At 39.2% G+C, this 23,585-nt stretch overlaps 1 protein-coding gene across 6 annotated transcripts in view; it reads right to left on the bottom strand.

The window, feature by feature from the left end:
* Nucleotides 1–6,673: 6,673 nt before the first annotated feature.
* The window catches only part of Adat1 (Adenosine deaminase, tRNA-specific 1), a 56,589-nt gene continuing 39,677 nt past the window's right edge, over nucleotides 6,674–23,585 (bottom strand). For 5 of the 6 annotated variants that reach the window (XM_019053128.2, XM_072296366.1, XM_072296367.1 and 2 more), the window contains 2 exons: nucleotides 15,925–16,196; nucleotides 6,674–7,993 (listed from right to left, as the gene is read on the bottom strand). In XM_019053128.2, coding sequence (XP_018908673.1) covers nucleotides 15,935–16,196 — 262 coding nt within the window. In that variant the 3' untranslated portion in view covers nucleotides 6,674–7,993; nucleotides 15,925–15,934. The remainder of the gene's footprint in view (nucleotides 7,994–15,924; nucleotides 16,197–23,585) is intronic. The other variant, XM_019053129.2, reaches the window with a different exon arrangement.

The raw sequence follows: 23,585 nt of genomic DNA on the forward strand, positions 1-23,585 counted from the left end.
GAGTAAAATTCATCTTTTACGTTTAATTTAGACTTGTCGACTAGAAATACACGGAATAGTCACCTTCCTTGCCTTGTTCGGTGAATTTTTTTTCAAAAATGCACCCTTCCGCCTTTCGAATTTAGCCACCATCTTGAATTTCGGGCACTCCCTATAAGCAGGGGGACTGTTTTGACTTGAGACATGAAATTTACAACCAAAATTTCATAAGAATTGATACACCTCAATCTCATTTTTTACGTAAAAATCGAAAAAATTCACCCTCCTGTCTTTCAAATTTAGCCGCCATCTTGGATTTAGAGCACCCCCTTTGACCGGGGAGCTGTCTTGACATCATTAATGAAATGCACGACCAAAATTACATTGGAAACGACACCTCACTTGCCCAATCACGTAAAAATTGAAAAATGACCCTCTTGCATTTCAAATTTGGCCGCCATCTTGGATTTGGGTCACCCCCTTTGACCTAGGGGCTTTTTGGACTGCAGAAATGAAATCTGCGACCAAAATTACATTGGAAATGATACCTCACATGACACTATAGGAACATTTTAAAATACCGAAATCCCATAGGCCCTTATTATAGCCGCCATTTTGAATTTTCGTCATTTTGGGGGGTGTTCCGGAGTCGGACCGTGGTAAACTTTGTTCAGGAGGACCTACTGATGACGTCTACACAGGAATAAATTGTTATGCAATTTGTTCCGGGTTAAGCCCTTTTTTTCCGTATTTCTCCCTGACTATACTGACTTAAAAAGGTTTTACATGACTCATTGTTGTTCACAAGTTTTTAGGATTCTCAGCTAGACATTTGAAGCGCTCCCAGCCAACTTTATCTGACAAGTTCTCAGGATGATTGTCGGCGTAAACAGTGAACTAAAGTCGCTCCAATGATTCCATCATCGTTTTATGAATTGAAATTGCTCTGTTATAGTGTTTCCCTGACATGACTTTATTGATGGAGCCACTAGCACTTTCTGATGCAACTAAAATATCTTCAAATCCTGAACCAGCCATTATTTTGCCCAGGCATCCGAGGTACGAACAAATAGTGTGAAAAGCGCCGATATTAACTACTACATTTTGGAAGTTATTATTCTGCCAAATAACATTGTATGCTTTGATTGCGGCAGCCATGTCAAAAGTAACCAGGGTAAATTTTTGGGTTAATTTTTCAGTCGCTTGCTGCTGTGAAAAAGTTAGGACCTCTCGAAGCGTAGAATACTCGGAGATTGATTCAGAGAGAGGAGTCATGTAGCCAATAACAGACTGACGCTGTTGAGATTTTTGTTCTGAGAGTACAGAAACCCACCCGGCCCATCCAGGAACTGAATACGCATCATTAAATTTAAATATACACAGCATCCAAAGGATATCAGAATTGATAGCAGAAGACAACGCAGCGTTGTTTGAAACGGCAGTTACGGTTGAATTAATTTTGGGTTCAGCGTGCTTCTGCACTATGCAAGGCTCGAGCGTCTTAGGTAAAAATTTCATGGAACGCTTTTTGCCACGCGCAGTGTTTACTAATATATCACCTGAATCATCGATAGAGATGTCATCTTTGCTCTCTTGAATGAGGATACCATGAGTCGAGTGTGTAGTACCCGCACCAGAAGGGGTCTCTTCATTTAGATCAAAATTATCCCAACATAAATGAGCTGCTGCATTATTAGCGGGGGAGATATTAGGGGGCAATATTTTATCGTTAATCTGAATAGCAGAGCAAAGAGCAGTCTCAAGTTCCAACATAAATGAATAAGAAGCACAATGACCTAAACGATTGAGAATACAAATTATTTCCGAGCTTCCGGTTAAATGCCGGATTGTTAATCCAAAACTTAAATGTTTGGGCATTTTCCAGGATCCATTTGTAGCTGCATAACAAAGGTCCTCGGAAAAAGATTGAGCTTTTCGCTTTACTTTGGTACTTGCCATCGTTAGGGTATTTCCACTGATTAGAGGGGAGATAAATGTTTTTAAAATTTCTGGAGAGGCACAATTATTTGACTGTAAATACTCTGCAGAGGGCGGCCACGGAATTTGAGGAGAAATTTCGTATGAGTGCATGATGTTGCGCCGCAGAATTGACGCAGCCTCCTCAAGTTTCCGCTTTTCCGACGCAGCAGACTCAAAGGGAACAGCTGCACCACTCTGAATGTCTGTGGAGTATACTAATGCACTTCGGTAGTTAGGCTGCCAAAACGATAGTGTGCCTTTTAATTTCTCTGTCTTATAATCTACGTTATAGAATGACGGATATTTTTCTAGCATATATGAGAGGTATTTCTCGCGAAGCATCGACATGCGCTCGACATTACCGTTGTTAATTATGCTCTCATTAATATGCTCGGAAACACACAGCGTGAGCTTTAAGCCGTTGGACTGACTCTTCCGATGGATCCGCAGAATGCCGCCGATCGGGATTTTTCGTGTATTCTTTTCTGCATTCATTATGATAGTGAACCTCTTGGGCTATGAAATCAACCCCAAGAATCTGTCGAAGTAGTTTCTCGTCTTTTTTATTTTCGGCAGCGGTCAAGATTGATTTGGCTGCGGTTTCTGTGACGCACTATGTCGGATATTCTCGCTCACCCCTATATGGAACCCATTTCCGTTCTTTATTACAAAATACAAAAGAATTTTTATGAAACAATATACTACCAGCACCTTTGCGAGGCGAATGCTTCGATGTTGATGCAGTAGTTGCATCGACATATTCAACTCTTTGCAAGTTGGTACATTTTTGATAGCACCAACGGTGATAATAGTGTATTGCACTGTCAAGCTCATCGGGAATTCCATTGCAGACATCATCGAATCGATGAACCGGGTTGGTCGCAGCCAATCGAATTTTGCGACAACTCAAAACTCTATTAAAAGAGTGATCGGTAATACTAAGTAAATTCAGATCTTTCGAATTACGCCCGAAATGTATTATACAATGCTTCTTGCTTACTTCCTGTGAATCGGCATGTTTGCGTTTTCTAACATTTATATTATTACTGGCTTTTCGTCAGCCATTTTTCATAACCTGAGTTCTTTCACCGATAATTTCTCGGATTCTTAACGACCTGGCTATTGCTCACAGCCTGAACCAAAATGCCGAAGACTACACAATTTGACGTTCTGAACAACCGAAAAACCTTGCAACAGTTGAACAATTCACGGAGACTATACTCAACGTGAAGCCAGTGTTCACTGTGTACTGTGTGTCACTTCGTTGTTTAGAAACCACGGTGAGTAGATTCCCGACCCGGGTACCGTAAAATTCTTCTCGGAGACGGCTCTCGGCGAGAAATTCCCGATTGCACGAGTTCCGTGCAAATTTCTCCTCGGAGACGGCTCTCAACGAGCAACTTCGATACCCGAGCGAACAACGAAAACGACCTAATACTAAACAACAAACAAAATTACAAACACATAGCTAACTACTGAACTTGTAAGTTTAGTCGAACTCGTGCTGCCCATGCAATCAAATCACAGACCGTCCGAGTAAGCCTTATCAAGCTCTGGGATACGCAACCATCATGCTAACCATAATATGAAATGACAGTTCGGCTTTGTAGTCCTCTGAATTAAGGGTCGCGGGGACCGTGGACCCCATCTAAATCAAATCAAGGAATTTAGAGGGGTAAAGCATTTCATGAGATGCGAGCGCAACCTAGCGGAGAAAAAAGTAAACAGTAGCATACTTTCCCGGACGTCGGCGTGATTGCGTATGCTTTCACTTCTTAAAATTCACCAATTGCAGCTAGGTTTCCGCGTTCATCGCACTATATTTGTATTGCTTTACACAACCTTTTTTTAAGGTGGGGGGGGGGGCTGTGAAGGCTACCCCCTCCCCCCCCCCCTTAAAATTATATCAATATGACCGTGTCGATGACAAGCCTCAAGCCTTAGAAGTCGTCTTACAAAGTGAATTTTTCGCGTTTATTTCATTTTTTTTCGGTGATTGATTTTTTTTCTGGGGGGTCGTGAACCCCCCCTCCCCCCACGAGGGGTTGGGCCGCACCTCGAATGAAAAATTTATGCTCCATCATTATAGGGATAAAAAATTTTACGATATTACCAACCTTTTCCGCGTTATTGACGAGAAATCGCGGCGAAACGGTCATTTTCGCGAGAATTTGAGATATTTTAACATTTTAAGCCCCCCCATTTTGGGATTCCCGCAGGTCATGGCCAAGTCAAACACAACTTCTCTAGACCGAAATTTTACGAGCTTTCAGAATGGTTGTAAGAAGTTTTGCCATAAAATCAAGCCTTTTCGAGAAAAATGGGAAAATTCGCGGGAAAAGTCGGAATTCTGAGCAATTTTTGGGGGTTTAGGGGGGGCTTACTCCCCCCCCCCCCACCACGATAGAATTAGCGTAAACAAGAAAAATCTTATTTTACTAGTTAACAGCTTCAAGAAAATCACCATCTTCAAAATTCCCACGGGGAGGGGGGGAGGGTTACCCCTTGCTGGCCCACGGTCTTAGACATCTTCAATATGTTTTCAAATTCCCTCACACTTATTGACATATCTAAAGGAGGAGTATCGTTTTGGGCCTTTTCCGGCCCCGCCTGGATTTTGCTAAATGTTTCATATTTTCAAAGTACTAGTCTTAGGTAGACTCTGTGTCAAATATTAGACCGAACGGAGCCCATGCAAGGGCGCAGCAGCGCCTCAAACCCAAAATCCTGGAATTGAAAAATAATTATTTTCGTCAACTTTCTCGACTGTTATCACTCTTCCAGCAGATGATTCCTATGTATTTTTTGCGTACTTTCCGTTCCTAGCCTTTTTAAATGCCTCCGATAAATTTTAAGGGACCTTTTGGCCCATTGTTGCCATTTTTGGCCCATTTTTAGGGTTTTTTTCCATTTAACACATTCGAAACTTAATTTAATCCAAAAACTGTGTACACTTTTGAAAAGTACGTAAAAAAATGAATAAAAAATGTTCAGTAAAATTTTTTCCTACGTTGCCAAATTTCCAAGAAAATTGGTCCCAAAGTGTCAAAAACGTCAAACAATCGATGAATCGCCGCGCCTAAGGTTCAAGAAAGGGTAGTACAACTTTCATATTGTACCAGGTAACAGCTCTTATCCATCCATACAACATATTAAAATATCATAGTTGTACCTGGATTCCCACGATGTGAAAATTGACCGAGATGTCGATTTTAGCGGCCTTTTTATACTTGAAGGCAGCTCTTTTGAATGTTTTTCGACCTTAGTCACCCTCTATGGCTGTGTACTATATGTATTTTTCTACGTACTTTTCATATCTGGCCATAATAATGGCTTCCTGTGAATTTTAAAAGGCCTAACGGTCCATTGTTGCCAATTTTCACCAATTTTTAGGGGTTTTTTCAAGTTTACGTGTGTGAAACTTAATTTAATCTAGAAACCGTGTACAATTTCGGAAAGAACGTAAAAAAATACATAAAAATGTGATTTGTACCTTTTCCCTACGTTGCCAAATTTTCGAGAAAAATCGTCCTGAAGCGCCAAAAATGCCAAAAATTGGATTAATCATCACGTCGGAGGTTCCAGGAAGTGAATTATGACATTCATGTGGATCGTGGGACACTTTCTCCACACATTTTCTGTTGTTCGGTATATTTGGCCTGTGGCAAGCATCTTGAGAACCGAGGATTATCTCGAAGGTACAGGAATAAAGAGGTGAACTGGAGTGAAGGATAAAGTAAAAGCACCTTGAGGGCCCGTTTTGTCACGTTCATCTGCGCCATTACATGTTCCTTGAGAAGCATTGCAATTTTCCATTTTCGATACGTTATTTGTAGTGGAAGAAAACTTGAAATTCACTTCCTGGAACCTTCGACGTGATGATTAATCCAATTTTTGGCATTTTTGGCGACATTCAAAAGAGCTGCCTTCAAGTATAAAAAGGCCGCTAAAATCGACATCTCGGTCAATTTTCACATCGTGGGAATCCAGGTACAACTATGATATTTTAATATGTTGTATGGATGGATAAGAGCTGTTACCTGGTACAATATGAAAGTTGTACTACCCTTTCTTGAACCTTAGGCGCGGCGATTCATCGATTGTTTGACGTTTTTGACACTTTGGGACCAATTTTCTTGGAAATTTGGCAACGTAGGAAAAAATTTTACTGAACATTTTTTATTCATTTTTTTACGTACTTTTCAAAAGTGTACACAGTTTTTGGATTAAATTAAGTTTCGAATGTGTTAAATGGAAAAAAACCCTAAAAATGGGCCAAAAATGGCAACAATGGGCCAAAAGGTCCCTTAAAATTTATCGGAGGCATTTAAAAAGGCTAGAAACGGAAAGTACGCAAAAAATACAAAAGAATCATCTGCTGGAAGAGTGATAACAGTCGAGAAAGTTGACGAAAATAATTATTTTTCGATTCCAGGATTTTGTGTTTGAGGCGCTGCTGCGCCCTTGCATGGGCTCCGTTCGGTCTAATATTTGACACAGAGTCTACCTAAGACTAGTACTTTGAAAATATGAAACCTTTAGCAAAATCCAGGTGGGGCCGGAAAAGGCCCAAAACGATACTCCTCCTTTGTATTGATGAGGGGGGGGGGGGAACACCACCTTGTTAAATCTGTACAGTGTATCAACCCCGATGATGATGTAACTTACTTTCCTGTTTGTGAATGAGTTGGGCTTATTCAAGAAAAAGACCAGGTTTGTCAAAAGCCTTTGCAGAGGTATTTTGTTTGATTCAATAATTATACATTTTACATATAAAAACCTTTATACGACATAGCTATCTGCGATCATGAATGTGCTAATACTTGTTGCTAACAAGAGATGGAACCGATGAGATTCGGAACCCTGACTGCTCAAAGAAACGGAGAAAAATCTAAGTTACTAAATTATTATACGAGACAGACACTTAAAAAAATAATTTACACTAACTTTTATCATAATCAATTTAATGTACATAGTTCCGTTTGGCAGAAATACGTCCATATTATGATTGTGTAAACCTAGGGCCAGGGAAGGTAGTATAGATAAGTAGTATATAATCAGTGTAAATTCAAGCTTGTGTACATAAAATATTTTTGTGATATGATGATTCGATTTTTCAGCCCCTTATAAATCAGGAAGGAATGTTGACCTATCGAAATCTCAAAATTTTCGACTCTATTGACATTTTTAAACTTTCTGGCTTTGTTTTCCCTGCGAAATGGTCCTAATGGTCGAAATGGACCTAACTCCATTTTACCACCTTATCTAAATCCATACAGTGTATCGACACTAATGGTTCCCGGATTTTTCGGCACGGGTGGTTTTCATCGTATCTGGCAAGTTTAATAATTACCTCTCTCTTGCCTCTCCCTCTTTGATGACAAACAAAAGAGGAGACACAAAATTATTTAGGGCCACAGCCCAGTCACTTCCAGGAATGTCTCCAGCAGTCCCAATCCTGATTGATTTCGAAAAAGCAGTGAGAAATTCCATTAAAACTGTATTTCCAGAGTGTTTAGTCAGAGGGTGCTTCTTTCATTTTAGTCGAGCTAATTGGCGGCAAATTCAAAGTTTGGGTCTACAGCATTGGTATGCACAGGACCTAGAGTTTGCCCTTGAAATTCGTCAACTTACAGTTATAGCATTTGTGCCTGTGGTAGCGGCCCAGGCAACGTATGATATGTTAATAAACAGTAGACTTTTTGGGAAAATGCCTCTGAGTTGTAACCCCTTCTTGACCACTTTGAAGACACTTGGCTAAGTCGAGTTGGCAGGCGAGAAAAGCGGCCCAATCCTCTGTTTCCAGCGACCATGTGGAATTGGCCGAGCTGGTGAAGGCCCGGGCGGGAAAATCCGAGCTCCGACCCTCAAGATGATGTAACTTCCTTTCCCGTTTGTGAATCTTTAATATCGTACCATCAGTTGTTTTGACAGGCGCCCGAGCAATCTATCTTTGATTGTAATTTTTCCGCTTCCTCAATTCAGCAACATGATTCTTGAGCTCCTTGATTTGCTGCTTTCTTCTAATACTAATCTGAAACAAAAAGAAAAAGTAAGTATCGTAAGAATTATTTTCGCCAATTTTTTTGGTGCGTCATTTGAAATTATATGGTGAGCAAAGCTATTCCATGTGATAAATGCAGCCCAGAAAAAAATTAATTGCTACAATTAAAGAATTTTTCCACAGCATGGGATGAATTCAGCGATTGAGATACTGGCATGTCGAGTTATGATCCAAATCGACCCGAAGTGGATAGAGAAAAGGTACGGGACTTAGTGGCTGCGCTTTAAACAGTAACTCTGATCCTGAGATATGGGCATTCGAGCTCAACTTGTTCGTGGCAGGGGCATGGCGTGCTTTGCAATACATCGATTGGTCTGCCATTTAAACTGAGACTAGAGAAAATGATCGATGAACAGGGTATTCGCAAGGAACACCTTCATAATCGATTCTTTATTGCTGCCTCAAATGAGGAATTATCGGTAATCAATCATTCACCCTTCACCACTGGTTCATGGATTTTCCCACTGCAGCAATTGATGAGATTTTTATATCAAGATGTTCCCTGAACGCATCTTCAAGACTTGATAGTTGTTTATCAGCTGTTCATTCAAGCTCCCTTCTTCTCTAACTGATTGTATATTATTTATACCTGTTCACATGTTAACGAGATAAAATGGTAGGATTCAGAACATTTATAATACTAATTTAGTAATACGAGTTCCAGTTTAATTGTTGCAAGTATGCAGTATTATTGAGTAATTTTACGACACATATTACTATGTTACTGTGGTAATCGTGTGTAGTTCACTGTACAATCAAGGTACGGAGCAACGGAATTTCGACAACCTAAGCAATGGCATGGGGTTGGTCAAAAGAGACTTCGGCAATTTTAGGTCTCATTTTTTCGGCTCACTTCAAAATTCTTGATCGAAAATTTTTTGGTATAAGGGTGCATAACCACGTATTACCTTCTTCTTCTCCTCCTCCTTTTTTGGTACATTATCTTAACATTAACATTATCTTAGTAAGTTGAAAATTAGTTCAACATTGCGTTTTCAAGTCCCCAAATTTCGAGCATAGTTCCAAAAATGAAATTTAAGGTGATTCAATTCAACCATTTAATCATTTTTTTTTTTAAACTTTGTTCGAAATTTGGGGACTTGAAAACGCAATGTTGAACTAATTTTCAACTTACTAAGATAATGGTGAGGAAAAGTAAGGGGAAATGGGCTCATCTCGCGAGAATATCGTATGACCTTTAAAATGACGTATTTGGGGGTCCGAAACCCCCCTTAAAATTAGTTTGAAGTAATTTCTGTGATTTTTACTTGAAGGTGCTTACAATTTGGTAAATGTTCCCGTTTTATTTTTTTCTTTACGATAAGAGCTTGATGCAAAAACGGCCTTTTTCGCCCCCCCTCCCCCCCTCTAGACTTTCTTCAGACTTTGTCTATTGATTACTCGTACTTGAGCGCTTCTTTCCCCAAATTTTCAGATCCCCAAAAAATTTGGGGGGGGGGGGCTAGGGGGGGGGGGCTGGAAGTCAAAACCTGTGAACCTCGATACCTCTCGAACGAAGAAAGATATCGAGGTCCGGTTTGGACGAAAAATCGTCTAAAATTGCGTACTTTTAGATTCTGAAGGTCGAAAACCCGATATCACATTGTTAAGTCAACATATGTGCTTCCTTCCAGTATTTAGGTCTAGAAAATTTCTTTTAAACGAAAAATTTACAAAAATCTCAATTTTTTATTTGAGCCAAAACCAGTTTTTTAAATTGTTCATCTTTTTCCGCATCCAACGAGTGGTCCATTAAGCTGGGGAACCAAACGGTTATCGAGTTATGATCGATTGAAGTTTCCGCTCAACGCGCGCCGACCGATTTTCGCGCACCAAAAAGTCGGATTTGACTGTTATTAAATCAGATTGAATGTTCAAACTGAGCAAAATGCATTATTAGGGACTCTTAAGGGTCGCTGAGTTCAGAGATTACAGATAATTCCAAATAATTCACGTTTTTAAAATTACGGATCCGTACAGGACTACTGACCGGCCGGTCGGCGCTCAGTGGGCCTCTAAAATAGCGCTACGTTTCCCGTGAAGACCAATTTTGTAGAAAATTAGCCGAAAACCCTACCTCGAAAAGGCCGCCATGGATACCAGGGTGGTCAAAAAAAAATGAAGAAAATGGGTTTTGAGCTTCTATTGGACAAATAAACTAATATCGAAAATATAAAAAAATCGGGATTGGTCGCGCAACAGTCCCTGAATGATTTCCCATGGGATGACCCATAGTAAGTAGGAAGAGATCAGCATCTTTAAAAATAAATGCATAAGAAAAAACATGCGAAACGACTTTTCTTAGCAGATACTGTTGTTGCCCTTTCCTTTGCTAGCAGACTGACTACCGTCAGTCGCACGGTGGGCCAGATCGTGTCCGTAGCGGCGCTGAATTCATAACTCCCGCTAGATCAGACATATCGTTCAAAACATGATGATTCTTAGGGTAATTTGATCTGTTCTTGCCACATGTTGTGTCAAAAAAGCCGGCAAAAATGTCTAAATGTAGGTTTTGAACGTCGAAAGTCAAAGAAATTGTTCCGTAAAAAAGAGGATCTTGAGCCTCTCATAAAATGGGGGGAAAACACAATCATCGAACAGAAAAATGTAATCTTATCATCTATCCTTGTAATTCTATTGAAAGTAGAATATTTTCGCTTTTGTAGATCCCAAAATATTGATTTTTAGCAGCAGGGCATGAGATCAAAGTTGCCCGAAAAAAAGCCTTTAAAAATTAATTTTTCAGAATATTGACTGGGAAAGTGTCATTGCAGTTCGTTGCGCGGTTCTCTTTGGTATTTTTAGAAATTATAAATCCCAGAGATACCATACAGGGTGAGCGAAAAGTCCCCGACCCCCCCTCTAACTTTTGAACGAATTGACCTAGGGAAATGAAACTTTACGAATGTTCCTACCTCAAAGGGGACCATCTTTTGGGGGGGTCAAAATTTTGGTCCCCCCCTCAGGGGGGGACGGGGGCCCCCCAACTTTTTTTTTCAAATAGCAACCCCTATCTTGTGATACCTCATTCGAAAGAACATAAAAAATTAAGAATTTTGACGCAAACCGCAGATCAATATCTTAATTTTTGACCGAGTTATGATAGGTCAAAGGTCAAATTTGACCTATTTTCAAAAAATCATAACTCCGGTTCAAATTATCGTAAAGAAAAAAATAAAACGGAAAAATTTACCAAATTGTGTCCGCTTTTAAGTAAAAATTGCAAAAATTACTTCGATTTAATTTTAAGGGGGGGCTCGGACCCCCAAATACGTCAATTCGAAGGTCATTCAATTTTCCCGCGAAATAAGCCAATTTCCCCTGGATTTGCCCCCACATTGTCTCAGTAAGGTCAAAATCAGTTCAACATTACGTTGGCAAGTCCCCAAATTTCGGGAAAAGTTAAAAAAACGAAATTTAAGGTAATTAAATTTGACCGTTTAAATATCATTTTTTTTTTAACTTTTCCCGAAATTTGGGGACTTGCCAACGTAATGTTGAACTGATTTTGACCTTACTGAGACAATGTGAGGGCAAATCCAGGGGAAATTGGCTTATTTCGCGGGAAAATTGAATGACCTTCGAATTGACGTATTTGGGGGTCCGAGCCCCCCCTTAAAATTAAATCGAAGTAATTTTTGCAATTTTTACTTAAAAGCGGACACAATTTGGTAAATTTTCCCGTTTTATTTTTTTCTTTACGATAATTTGAACCGGAGTTATGATTTTTTGAAAATAGGTCAAATTTGACCTTTGACCTATCATAACTCGGTCAAAAATTAAGATATTGATCTGCGGTTTGCGTCAAAATTCTTAATTTTTTATGTTCTTTCGAATGAGGTATCACAAGATAGGGGTTGCTATTTGAAAAAAAAAAGTTGGGGGGCCCCCGTCCCCCCCTGAGGGGGGGACCAAAATTTTGACCCCCCCAAAAGATGGTCTCCTTTGAGGTAGGAACATTCGTAAAGTTTCATTTCCCTAGGTCAATTCGTTCAAAAGTTAGAGGGGGGGTCGGGGACTTTTCGCTCACCCTGTATACCAAAGCACAGTCAGTACAAACCGGTACAACCATATTTTTCGGATACTTTTTTGAGGTGACCTCTAATTTCCGCGAAAATCGGATGTAGGGGTTTTAAGGAACCACGGTACACAGTAAAGCGGCCAATGAGATATTTCAACACAAATTCATGTTTTAAGGGTTTTTAGGGTTTCTAATAGCATTTCTCGCTCTTTAAATGTCTTAGGGTTGAAGGATGGAGAGGGGGAGGCCGACCAAAATCAGACAGTCAAAAATTTGTTATGGTCAACAATTTTCTTGAGTTCAGTAAATGATGATAATCTTTCTGCATCCGTTCACACATTCAGCCTAAATAGGACTGGTTTTAAACCAATTTGGCAATGAATATGAAAATTGTACCATCACATGGCACCTAGGTTTAGAGTAAGTTCACTGATACTGATATAACTGATGAAATGTCAACATCACTGTTGAACTTAAAGTAATGCAATATCGCACGATTGAAGTCGCTCTGAGAACTAAATATTGACCTCTTTAAATACAGCTATGCCTAATTTAGTGTTAAACCCCTTTTAAAGGCTATTGTCATTGTATAAATAATGTGTTATTTTCGGTAAGTAACGGTATCCTGAGCTGTGTACGATATTGCGTTTTTTTCATACCATCATTAATGTTTAATCGAATTAGCAGAATTCGATATAGATTCCTCCTCCACCTCTAAGATATCACCTTCGAGCACGCAAGAGTGCATAGATTACAGTTCAACAGTGAAGTAGAAGTTGACATATTTCATCAGTTACATCAGTATCAGTGACGGTCAACTTACTCTAAACTTAGGTGCCATGTGAGGGTACAATTTTCATATTCATTGCCAAATTGGTTGAAAACCAGTCCTGTTTAGGCTGAATGTGTGAACAGATGTAGAAAGATTATCATTATTTACTGAACTCAAGAAAATTGTTGACCATAACAAATTTTTGACTGTCTGATTTTGGTCGACCTCCCCCTCTCCATCCTTCAACCCTAAAAAATTTAAAGAGCGAGAAATGCTATTAGAAACCCTAAAAACCCTTAAAACATGAATTTGTGTTGAAATATCTCATTGGCCGCTTTACTGTGTACCGTGGTTCCTTAAAACCCCTACATCCGATTTTCGCGGAAATTGGAGGTCACCTCAAAAAAGCATCCAAAAAATATGGTTGTACCGGTTTGTACCATTTGTGCTTTGGTACGTGGTATCTCTAGGATATGTACTTTCTAAAAATACCAAAGAGAACTGCGCAATGAACTGCAATGACACTTTCCCAGTCTACAATATTCTGAAAAATTAATTTTTAAAGGCTTTTTTTTCGGGCAACTTTGATCTAATGCCCTGCTGCTAAAAGTCAATATTTTTGGGATCTGCAAAAGCGAAAATACTTCTCATACAATGGATTTTACCAGTCAGATTCATATAATGGTGTGAGGTTCACGAGTGCACTGTGAAATAGGTGAGTTTACAATGAGCGCCTCAGGTTGTAGAAATCTGGGTTCATCACATTCCACATGCTGCATATCTATCTACGTGCACTAAAAAAAAAGACGTACTATTTTTAAGTTAACGCGTTGTCGCGGATTTTTTACTATTTCGAAGGCGGGTCCGCCTTGGGGTTTCTCAATGTAGGCATTCAGAATTGTCTTGGAAAAAGAAAGTCCTATTTTGTTGAATTAAATCAACGGCGTTTTAAAATAAGCGATCGTGAACTTGAATGAAGAAACCTGTTTCTTGAAATTAGTAAACGGGGACAACGCCCTCAGAGCACCGTCAGTTTCCTTTTTTCAACTACTTAGCTTGCTGGAAAGAGGAAAAAACGTTTCGTCGAAAGAATAAATCGTTTTCTTGAAATTAGTAAACGGGGCGAACGCCCCCTGAGATCGTCGGTTGCCTCTTTCCAAGTCAATAGCTTGCTTGATCAAATAAAACACGGTGCGTCAAAAGAAGGAATAGAATACATTAATTTTAAACTAAAAGTGAGGTTGACATTTCATTCGTTACATTGGTGTCAATCAGGGTTAACTTACTCTAAACTTGGGTGTCATGTGATAGTAGAATTTTCATCTTCATTGCCAAATTGGTTTAAAACCAGATGGATTTGTGCAGAATTTATAAATGGATGTAAAAAGATTATCACAATTTTCAGGCTCAAGAAAAGTGCCGACCATAACAATACTTTTTGCTTTCAGCTTTTGGTCAACCTCCCCCTCCCCTCCTTCCAACCCGACGTATCGGAAGTGCGAGAATTGTTGTTCAAAACTTTAAAAACATGAACTCGTAATGAAATACTTCATTGGCAGCACTTTTGTAAGATAAGGTTCCTTAAAACCCTTATGCCTATTTTTCACGGAAATTGGTGGTCATCTAAAAGAAATCTGAAAAATATGGTTCTACCCTTTCTACCATTTAAGCTTTGGTATTTGGTATCTCCAGGATGTATGCTTTCTAAAAATGTTGAAGAGAACACTGCAATGAAACGCAATGACTTTTCCCCAGTCTACAAAATGTGGAATAAAATGAACGTCTAATGTCGTTGAATGTACGAATGTGCGTCTTTTAAGACTCATTATTAGGGTCACTTTGATCTCATGTCCAGCTGGCATTTAATGTATCTTTTTTACTTTCAGCCTACGATACCTTCAAGTTATTGCATTCAACACATCTGGAAATTTTTTTAAATTTTAAATCTATTTCTACGCATTTTAGCAAGTTCAAACTTGCCTTCTTGTATTTTCTGTCTCCCCTTTTCTTCATGTTTGTCCTCCTTTTTGCTTTCTGAGGGGGCTTGAGGCCCCCAACGAAGCCCCCCCTCTGGCTACGTGCCTGGCTTACTCCATGATTTTGAAAACGAGAGCATGGCAAATACCCCCCCCCCCCCCAAAAAAAAAAACAAAAAAATAAAAATATTACCCCTTTGGATCAAGTCAGCAGCTTCGCATTTAGATTCCACAACTTACGCTTTTTTCTCGTCTCTTCAACGTTTTTAGAGATTGTAAGCTAAAATCGTGGAGGCCTTTCCACATTTATCCCGATGGATGAAAAAAATTATAAAGTTGTGGGCGGAGACTGCTACTGGTGAAGGTCCATTGAAAATAATAATAATACCTATTTTCAAAATATTTCCACAACTTAATCTTTTCTACGTCTTTCCTGTTTTGTAATCCTCTCAACTTCGAAGCCTTGCCATATTTCCTAGACATTTCCCTTAGGCCCTTTTTCAGTTTTAAGACGTTAACCAACCTCTGGAATAAATATTAAGATAAAATGATTTTCAGCAAGTTATCTAATTATATTGTGACGCAAACAGTGCAACTTTTCAGTCGTAGGTGCTTTGACCCTTTTTTTCTGGAAATGGGTTCAAACAAGTGCAAATACATGACATCATCGCTCCGGGGAATTTTTTTGGAAAGCCGACAGGTGGACGCGTGAAAATGTGAAAGCTTAGAAGATTCTGCACCCCTGCTGTTACAATTTAAAAGATTGAACGCACCATTAACAGGGGCGTAGACTAAGAGAAAGTATTACATAATTTCGCGTTTTGAGATCAATGTTTTAAAAATTTTTAGAGGAGCCTCCCTGCATTCTCAGAGGGAATCGGTCACCAGGTGAGGGCTGGCCCAGGATTAAAATGATTGATGATTTGGCATTTTCGGACCCCTCATTGGATATCTCCTCCAGGACTGTGAGAACATTTGTATGAAGTTGACCTAACTTCCACTAATCATCATTAATTATAAATTACAAAAGAGCCCATTTCGCCTTGAGTTAGAATGAAAAAATAGGAATAAAAAGAAGAGGAAAACTATTTCCTGGGCGAATGTAGCTAGATTAGGTAAAAGAGGAACTTACAACATGAGTCTCAAGTTGGATTGTCAATTTTGAAGTGTTGCAATTCAGGCGGTTTCTCCGTCCAAGCCCCCAATTGACTCTTCCTCAGTTTCCATGCACACTGATAAGCTTCTGCTGCTTGCTTGCAATCAAAATATGTTTGACTTTTGAATTTCTCACCAGTTAGAGAGATGAATTTTTGGAATAAACTTTTCCTGCATACGAGCAAATAATCATTTTTAGCTCCTTTGGTTGCACCTTGCTTCTTCCCGTCCACCCCAATTTCCAATGGCCTGAATGAATATGTAAAGGGATAACATAGGGGTTAAACGATCATGATAAATATGGGAACAGAAGAGAAATATTAGTTAAATGAAGGAGAATAAGCCCCGCAAAAAAAGTAAAAGCTAGTTTCTAAATGACGATGCTGATGACACATTGTTGCCAGAATTGTAGCTTTAGTTGGCAATAGCCTACTGCAGCAGAGCAGTTACACATTAACATTAAGTTTACTTGCAGTGCAATGAGTGTTATCTACACTAAATGAGAACGCAAGATCTAATTTGGAATCGAAACTCAACTGAAAAAGATAAAGTAGAATAAGTAACTTCAGTTCTGTAGTCAAGAGGCAAACAAATGTATTCGGATCATTGCCGTTTTGATACTAAGCAAATCTATTAACATAATATTGTCTGTGCTTTCTGTTCCAACCAGCAATCAGTGAAAATAACACACTTATGTTTACTTCTTTTTTGAGTGCTTTATTAGAGTCTATCTGTTGGAATTTAATTCCCACAAAGAATAGAAATCAAGTCATAAAGGCCTAGGTAAATGGACGTATTTATGCTAAAAGAACTATGTTACATACAAATCCTATGTACATAGTTCCTTTCAACATAAATACGATCGGCCCGACAAAGGATGAGTGGTTACGTTTCTTCGGCTCTGACCAACTGGGCTATATATTCATAGGTGCCCCACACATCCGGTCAACTTTTATAGTAGTCTTGTCAATCTGTGCTGTTATTGGCTGAATTTCTGAGAAGAATGAAGCAAGACGGGTTCCTTTGTAGTCTTGGTCACTGAATCCGAATCTACCAACAAAAATTTTGACCGAAAATGGCCTGAAAGCTTTGTACTAAACGAGGATATCTGTTTGCTAACATTTAGATTCAATTTTATGAAAAAAATTTGCTTCAAAGTTGGTTTCTATCCAAAACTAACGTTTAAGCAGAATTAATTCCGTGGTTCGTGAGCCATACGGCAGCACAGCTTGAAATATCAAGCCACTGCCTTCCAACGATTTACCTATGACAATTCCTGAATAACACTCGAACCCCATGAATTAGTTTTGCACTAAGATGGCATAAACAAACAGGGTGTCTCAAAAGTCTTCCATCCCTTCGAAAATTCCCTAAATTACCTAATTGATATTTTAAAACGAAACTTTTGGGATGTTCATCAATCAATGTTAGCTACTTTTGCCCCTCCCCCCCCCCCCCTTGGGAAGGGGCCGGCTGTGGACCCCAACTTTTTTTTAAATTGCAACCCCCGCTTTGTGACACATTGATCAAATGAAAAGGATAAAAAAAGAAAATTTTGGCGCAAACCGCAAGTTAAAATCTTATTTTTGACAAAATGGCGGCTGATCAAAGTTCAAAATAACGGAAGTTTTTGTTGACAGATTGGGACGAAAACTGGTTTCCGGAGGTTTCTTGGGACGAGAAAAACGAATCTGGCATTAGTTTTCCAGAAAATTCTGTCCTCCTCAATAATGCGGCGGTCAAGATGGCGACCTAGAGCGGTAAGGGAATATTTTCACTGTTTATCGGTGGATTTGCATGAAACTTAGCATTCGGGGGTATTTTGGCATGAGGAAAACGAATTGGAATTCTCATCGGATGTATTAAATTCTGAATGACTTCACAATGGCGTCGGAAAAATACCGAAAACTTGGTATTACGGACATTTACGATTGCGTTCGCATGTAACTCGGGGTCCTGTTGATTTCTGGTTCGACAAAAATGACTCTCTTGCTTTACGTTTCTGAAATGTTAAATACTTTCAAAATGGCGGCCGAGGTAGATGCGAGTCCAACCATTAATGTCCGTAATAGGTACCAAGTATACGCCATTTTTCCGGTGCCATTTTGAAGATATTCAGAATTTCTAAATTCCAATTCGTTTTTCTCGTGCCGATATACCCCCGAATACCAAGTTTCATGCAAATCCATCGATAAACAGCCTAAATATTCCCTTACCGCTCTACGTCGCCATTTTGACCGCCGCCATTTTTGAGGACAGAATTTTCCGAAAAACTAATGCCAGAATCGTTTTTCTCGTTCCATAAAACCTCCGGAAACCATAATACGTCCCAATCCGTCAACAAAAACAGAAGTATTAAACTTCCATTATTTTGAACTTTGATCGGCCACCATTTTGTCAAAAATTAAGATTTTAACTTGCAGTTTGCGCCGATTTTTTTTTTTTATCCTCTTTCGATTGATGTGTCACAAAGGGGGGGGGGGGTTGCCATTTGAAAAAAAAGTTGGGGTCCGCAAGCCCATCTCCATGGGGGGGGGGGGGGGGGCGAACATTTTGAGGGTCTGTCATAGAGAAAGAAACTTCTCAGATATAAAATTAAACTTTAGTGAGCTCATAATGTTTTTCCTTCACAATTTATATTTACCCATTTAGTTTTTACTCAGGAGATGTTATTTTTCATGGAATATGATACCTTTAAGCTATCATGGGTGGCGGTAGCCACCTCCCGACAAAGTCTAAACTCCACAACAATGGAAAAAACAAAAAGGTGGAAGCCAAGTAAAGACACACATAACTCCCTTAATCTGAAAATTGATTTGATGTATAATGGAATTCAGAGCAAAGGGCTGCACGGATTCCAACGATCTTTGGTATCCATGGACACAGCTAAGTTACGCGGAAGGCGAGTAAGGGTTTCATGAAGATCCAATGAGTTTTCAAAAAGTTATAAGCACCTAAAGAACCGAAACAACGAAAATTTGTCTTAATATGGGGTTGTTTGGCGGCAAAATTTGAATTTCAGGGCTCCGATAAAGTTACTCCGATTCCGGGATAACGGTAAACCCTGGACCCACAAAACTGGGTACCTGAAGAATCGTCATGTTACCGTGTGTGCCGCTTTTGACTTTTTTTTGACATCCGGAATGTTATAGAGGAGAAACCTCTTAAAATACAACCAATCTGACTGAAACACACCCAACATGACCACCTTTCACAACAGACTTATCGCTTACTCGTTTGCCGATGCTAATGGAACCTGGGTCATTCCACGTCAACGCAAGCAAGCTCGAAACCCGACCCCCTCCGATTTGGCTGAAAATTGGTATACGGGGTCTTTACATCATTCTAAGAAACTAATTTTTTGAAGGGTTTTCCCATCCGATGCCCCGTTCGCGAGATATCGACCCCCAAAGATGAGGTGAATTTTAGCGATATTCAAAAATGCCCGTTTTAGCGATTCTCATTTTCTCGACTTTCCTCTCTTTGACCCTCTGTAGCGAGACTCTGTATCAATCAATCATACTTTGAAAGAGTGTTTCTAGACCTATTTTTCCTGTAGATTCTGAATATACCATCAAAATTGAGCTAAAAATTATTTAAATGGCCGTAATTTAGAGTTTTTCAAAATTTACGATTTTTTCGCCATTCAATGTTCAAACTGCATTATCTAAAAAACAGTCTCTCCGATTTTCGATTTTTTTTTTTTATACTTCAAGCTTAGGATATATACTTCTGGTTAATATACTTTTTTCAATTGCTATCGGACGGTTAAGGGTCTAAAAAAATTCAAATAGGCCAAAAAAGGCCAAAAATTGGTAAAAAAGGACGATTTTTCACACGTTAATCCAAATATTTAGATAATGAACTCTTCAATTATCGATATTTTGTCCCACTTTACCCTCTGACATGTATAAAAACGGACTATCAACGCTTTCCATACATGCACCGATCGATTAACGGCCTGATGTAAACTGGGAACCGACCGAAAATCCTCGAAATTGGCGCAAAAAGACGATTTATCACACCGTAACCGATACATTCCATGGATTGTAACTGCAATTTCCAATTTTCTCTCTCCATTTCAACCTTAAGGTGTATACTTTCGAGTAATAAACCCTTACTAACGTGCATCGATGGGGCACGGATCCAAACGGAAATGAAAACCGGCCGGAAATGCTCAAAAATGACGGGAAAAGGCGATTTATTGCATAGTCAGGGGAGCATGTGTTCGAAAATTACGTCCCGTTTGCACGTTTGTGATGCAAGTTTACTCTCTTCATTTTGGTCCCTAGGATGAGAAAATCTTTGGTGGACTCTCCGATTTTGATGCCAAGGCCCCTAAAACAAGATGGCGACCAAAGTGGAGGCTGAAATTGAAATTTTGGTAAAACGGCACAAAACGTGAAGAGAGGTGTCGATTCTCGGTTTTTTGGATCGTAGATTCCAGAAAAATTGTCATACAGACCCATCGACCCACGGAAATGCCCAAAATCCAAGATGGCGGCCGATTTTGGCTCTTTAGTGGCTAAAACGTCAAATGCGGAGCAAAGAGAGGAGGAAACACTCTAGATATCTGTTTTCGAAGTCACAGATTCCAAAAAAATAGGAGAAAGAAACATTTCATGCCATATGGTGCTGATTTGGACCAAGCAAAGGCCGGACTCGACAGTCATTTTGATTAGAGTGTTCAGGAACAGGAACACTCTAATCGAAATCATTTTCCGGGTCAGTTTCTATAATTAGCATTATTGGTTTTTTTAGGACCGGTACCCCTGCAGAATATGGGTAAAGTTCTCAAATACGCAATTAAACTATTGGTGATCAGCAAAGCATTGGGTTGGAGGATGGGACCTATAGTGCGCCTTTGATCTGCTGCCTATCCTTCAACCCAATGCTTTTGCAATGCAATGCTTAGTTTCTTAGAATGATGTAAAGACCCCGTACACCAATTTTCAGCCAAATCGGAGGGGGTCGGGTTCCGAGCTTGGTTGCGTTGACGTGGAATGACCCACCTACAAAAGGCACTGCTTGAAGGTATGAGGATTTCAATTTTTGACATTTAATAGTGCTTCATTGGACGGATAATTCAGCAACAGCGTTTCAACATTTTAGCTATAACTTTTTGAATTTAGAAAAAAACCAGTCGTTCAATGCCATCGGTTGGTTCTGTTCAGCTCAGTTCGAGTTTCGGGGACGAAACTTCCCTGGTCGTTACCAACCTCTAGCCACTATAACTAGATGTGAATAGATTTAATTTGAATGTTCAATTCTCTTTAGATCCAAACTACTACATATATTTACAGACTTATATTATTATGTCACACGTGTTCTACTAGAGCCCAACATACTATTTCATTAGTTTCTCTTAAAATGTTCAAGTGATGTCTTCATATTGAACGATGACCAAAGACATAAAGACAGAGTGCTCGTATCTAAAAGCACGGGGAAAAATTGACGCCTGGTTAGGCGCTGGGTGCTTGTCTGAGTTTGTAAATGAGCGCGGGAATCCATGGCGGCAAACGGAGATTTGATTTGAACTTGTCCTCTTGATTTTTCCACATTTCTTCTTCGAAACGTATTTTAAATGCCTAAAACGAATATATTAAGAAAGTTGGGACTGCGTCCTATTATAAGACACCTACTTTTGCTCGGTAACAGGCAGTACCAATCCGCCGATAAAAAACGGAGATGCCAAATTTCCGGCATTTTGAACTTTGACCGGCCGCCATTTTGTCAAAAATCAACATTTTGACCTGCGGTTTGCGCTAAAAATTTTCTCTTTTTATTATCTTTTGAACGAGATATCACAAAAGGGGGTTGCCATTTGAAAAAAAAAAGTTTGCCCCCGCCCCCCAAAATTTTGGGGGAACCAAAAAGATGCTACCTTTAACCGAGGAACATTCCCAAAGTTTCAAACTTCTATCTCAATTAGAAAAAAAGTTACAGGGGTGGTGGGTGACTTTTGGATAACCCGGTATAAGTAAAGGAAGAGGTATATGAGAGGGATGATGCAGTTGAAACAAATAAGAAACTTTATTCTACCTCTGGGAGTTAGCTTACAGTGAAGTATCGGTAACAAGTTTTTCTCTTTTTCAAAAAATTTTCGGACTGAGGTAATTGTAATTTGAGGAAATTCAGTCAAGTACTACCCGAAACCTTCAAGTTCAACAGAGTGCATAATACAGGGTGTCCCAAAAGTCCCTTCCACCCCCTCTAAAATTTTATCTAATTGATATTTTGAAACGAAACTTTGGGGATGTTCATCGATCAATGTTAGCTACTTTTGGGGCCCCCCGTGGGGAGGGGCTGCGGACCCCAACTTTTTCTTTCAAATAGTCAAAAAATTTAAACGGTCAAATTTAATCACCTTAAATTTTGTTTTTTTAAACTTTTCCCGAAATTTGGGGATTTGCCAACGTAATGTTGAACTGATTTTGACCTTACTGAACTAATGTGGAGGCAAATCTGGGGGAAATTGGCTTATCTCGCGGGAAAATTTAATGACCTTTGAATTGACGTATTTGGGGATGCGAAACCCCCCTTATAATTAGTTTGAAGTAATTTCTGTGATTTTCACTTAAAAGTGCTTACAATTTGGTAAATTTTCCCGTTTTATTTTTTTCATTACGATAATTTGAACCGGAGTTATGATTTTTTGAAAATAGGTCAAATTTGACCTTTGACCTATCATAACTCGGTCAAAAATTAAGATATTGATCTGCGGTTTGCGCCAAAATTCTTAGTTTTTTATGCTCTTTCGAATGAGGTATCACAAGATAGGGGTTGCTATTTGAAAAAAAAAAGTTGGGGTCCGCAGCCCCTCCCCACGGGGGGGGGGGGGCCAAAAATTTTGGGGGGCCCCAAAAGTAGCTAACATTGATCGATGAACATCCCCAAAATTTCGTTTCAAAATATCAATTAGATAAAATTTTAGAGGGGGTGGAAGGGACTTTTGGGACACCCTGTATAAATAAATTTTTCTTCTTCTTATGTTAAAAGTCGCATTCTTGGCCGTTAAACTCTATTAAAAGAGAACATTCTTTTGTGAGGGATATAGCTTGGCTTGGCGCACACTTTTATTGGTAAATGAAATACCTCTCACTAGAAATACCTACTTTTTATTAGGAAAGAACAAAACAAATAATTTCAACTCGATTTAATTTGAATGGACTTTCCACTTAGTGCTCTCACTGTTATTTAATCGAAACTTTTAAAGGCTGAATGTAAGTATGTCAAACAGTTGAGATAGAAGTAGTAAAAATTTCAGAATTAATGTTGAAACTTCAAGAGAAAGGGATAATTTATGCCGCAAAAGAAGTTCATTCTAATTAGCCTACACTATGACAGATGAATGCTAATCCATCAGTTTTAATAACATTATGTACCCTATTTTGGTGACTGAAGTTTAAACCAACCAAAACATTAACCTTTATTGATCGCAAACTCAATCACCACCTTTTAATTTTTAGATGATCCAACAAGTAGTTCCAGTTCTGCTGATTGAAAATATTATTTTTAGATTCTCCGTCTCCAGCCAAATGTCTAATTAGCTTCACATCATTCCAAAAACCACCTGATATAAAATGCAAAAACCCCTAAAAACCTCAGATTTAGAGGGGTAAAGAATCCGGCCAAAGT

The sequence above is a fragment of the Bemisia tabaci genome, chromosome 2 (genome assembly GCF_918797505.1).
Source record: "Bemisia tabaci chromosome 2, PGI_BMITA_v3".
Classification (NCBI taxonomy): domain Eukaryota; kingdom Metazoa; phylum Arthropoda; class Insecta; order Hemiptera; family Aleyrodidae; genus Bemisia; species Bemisia tabaci.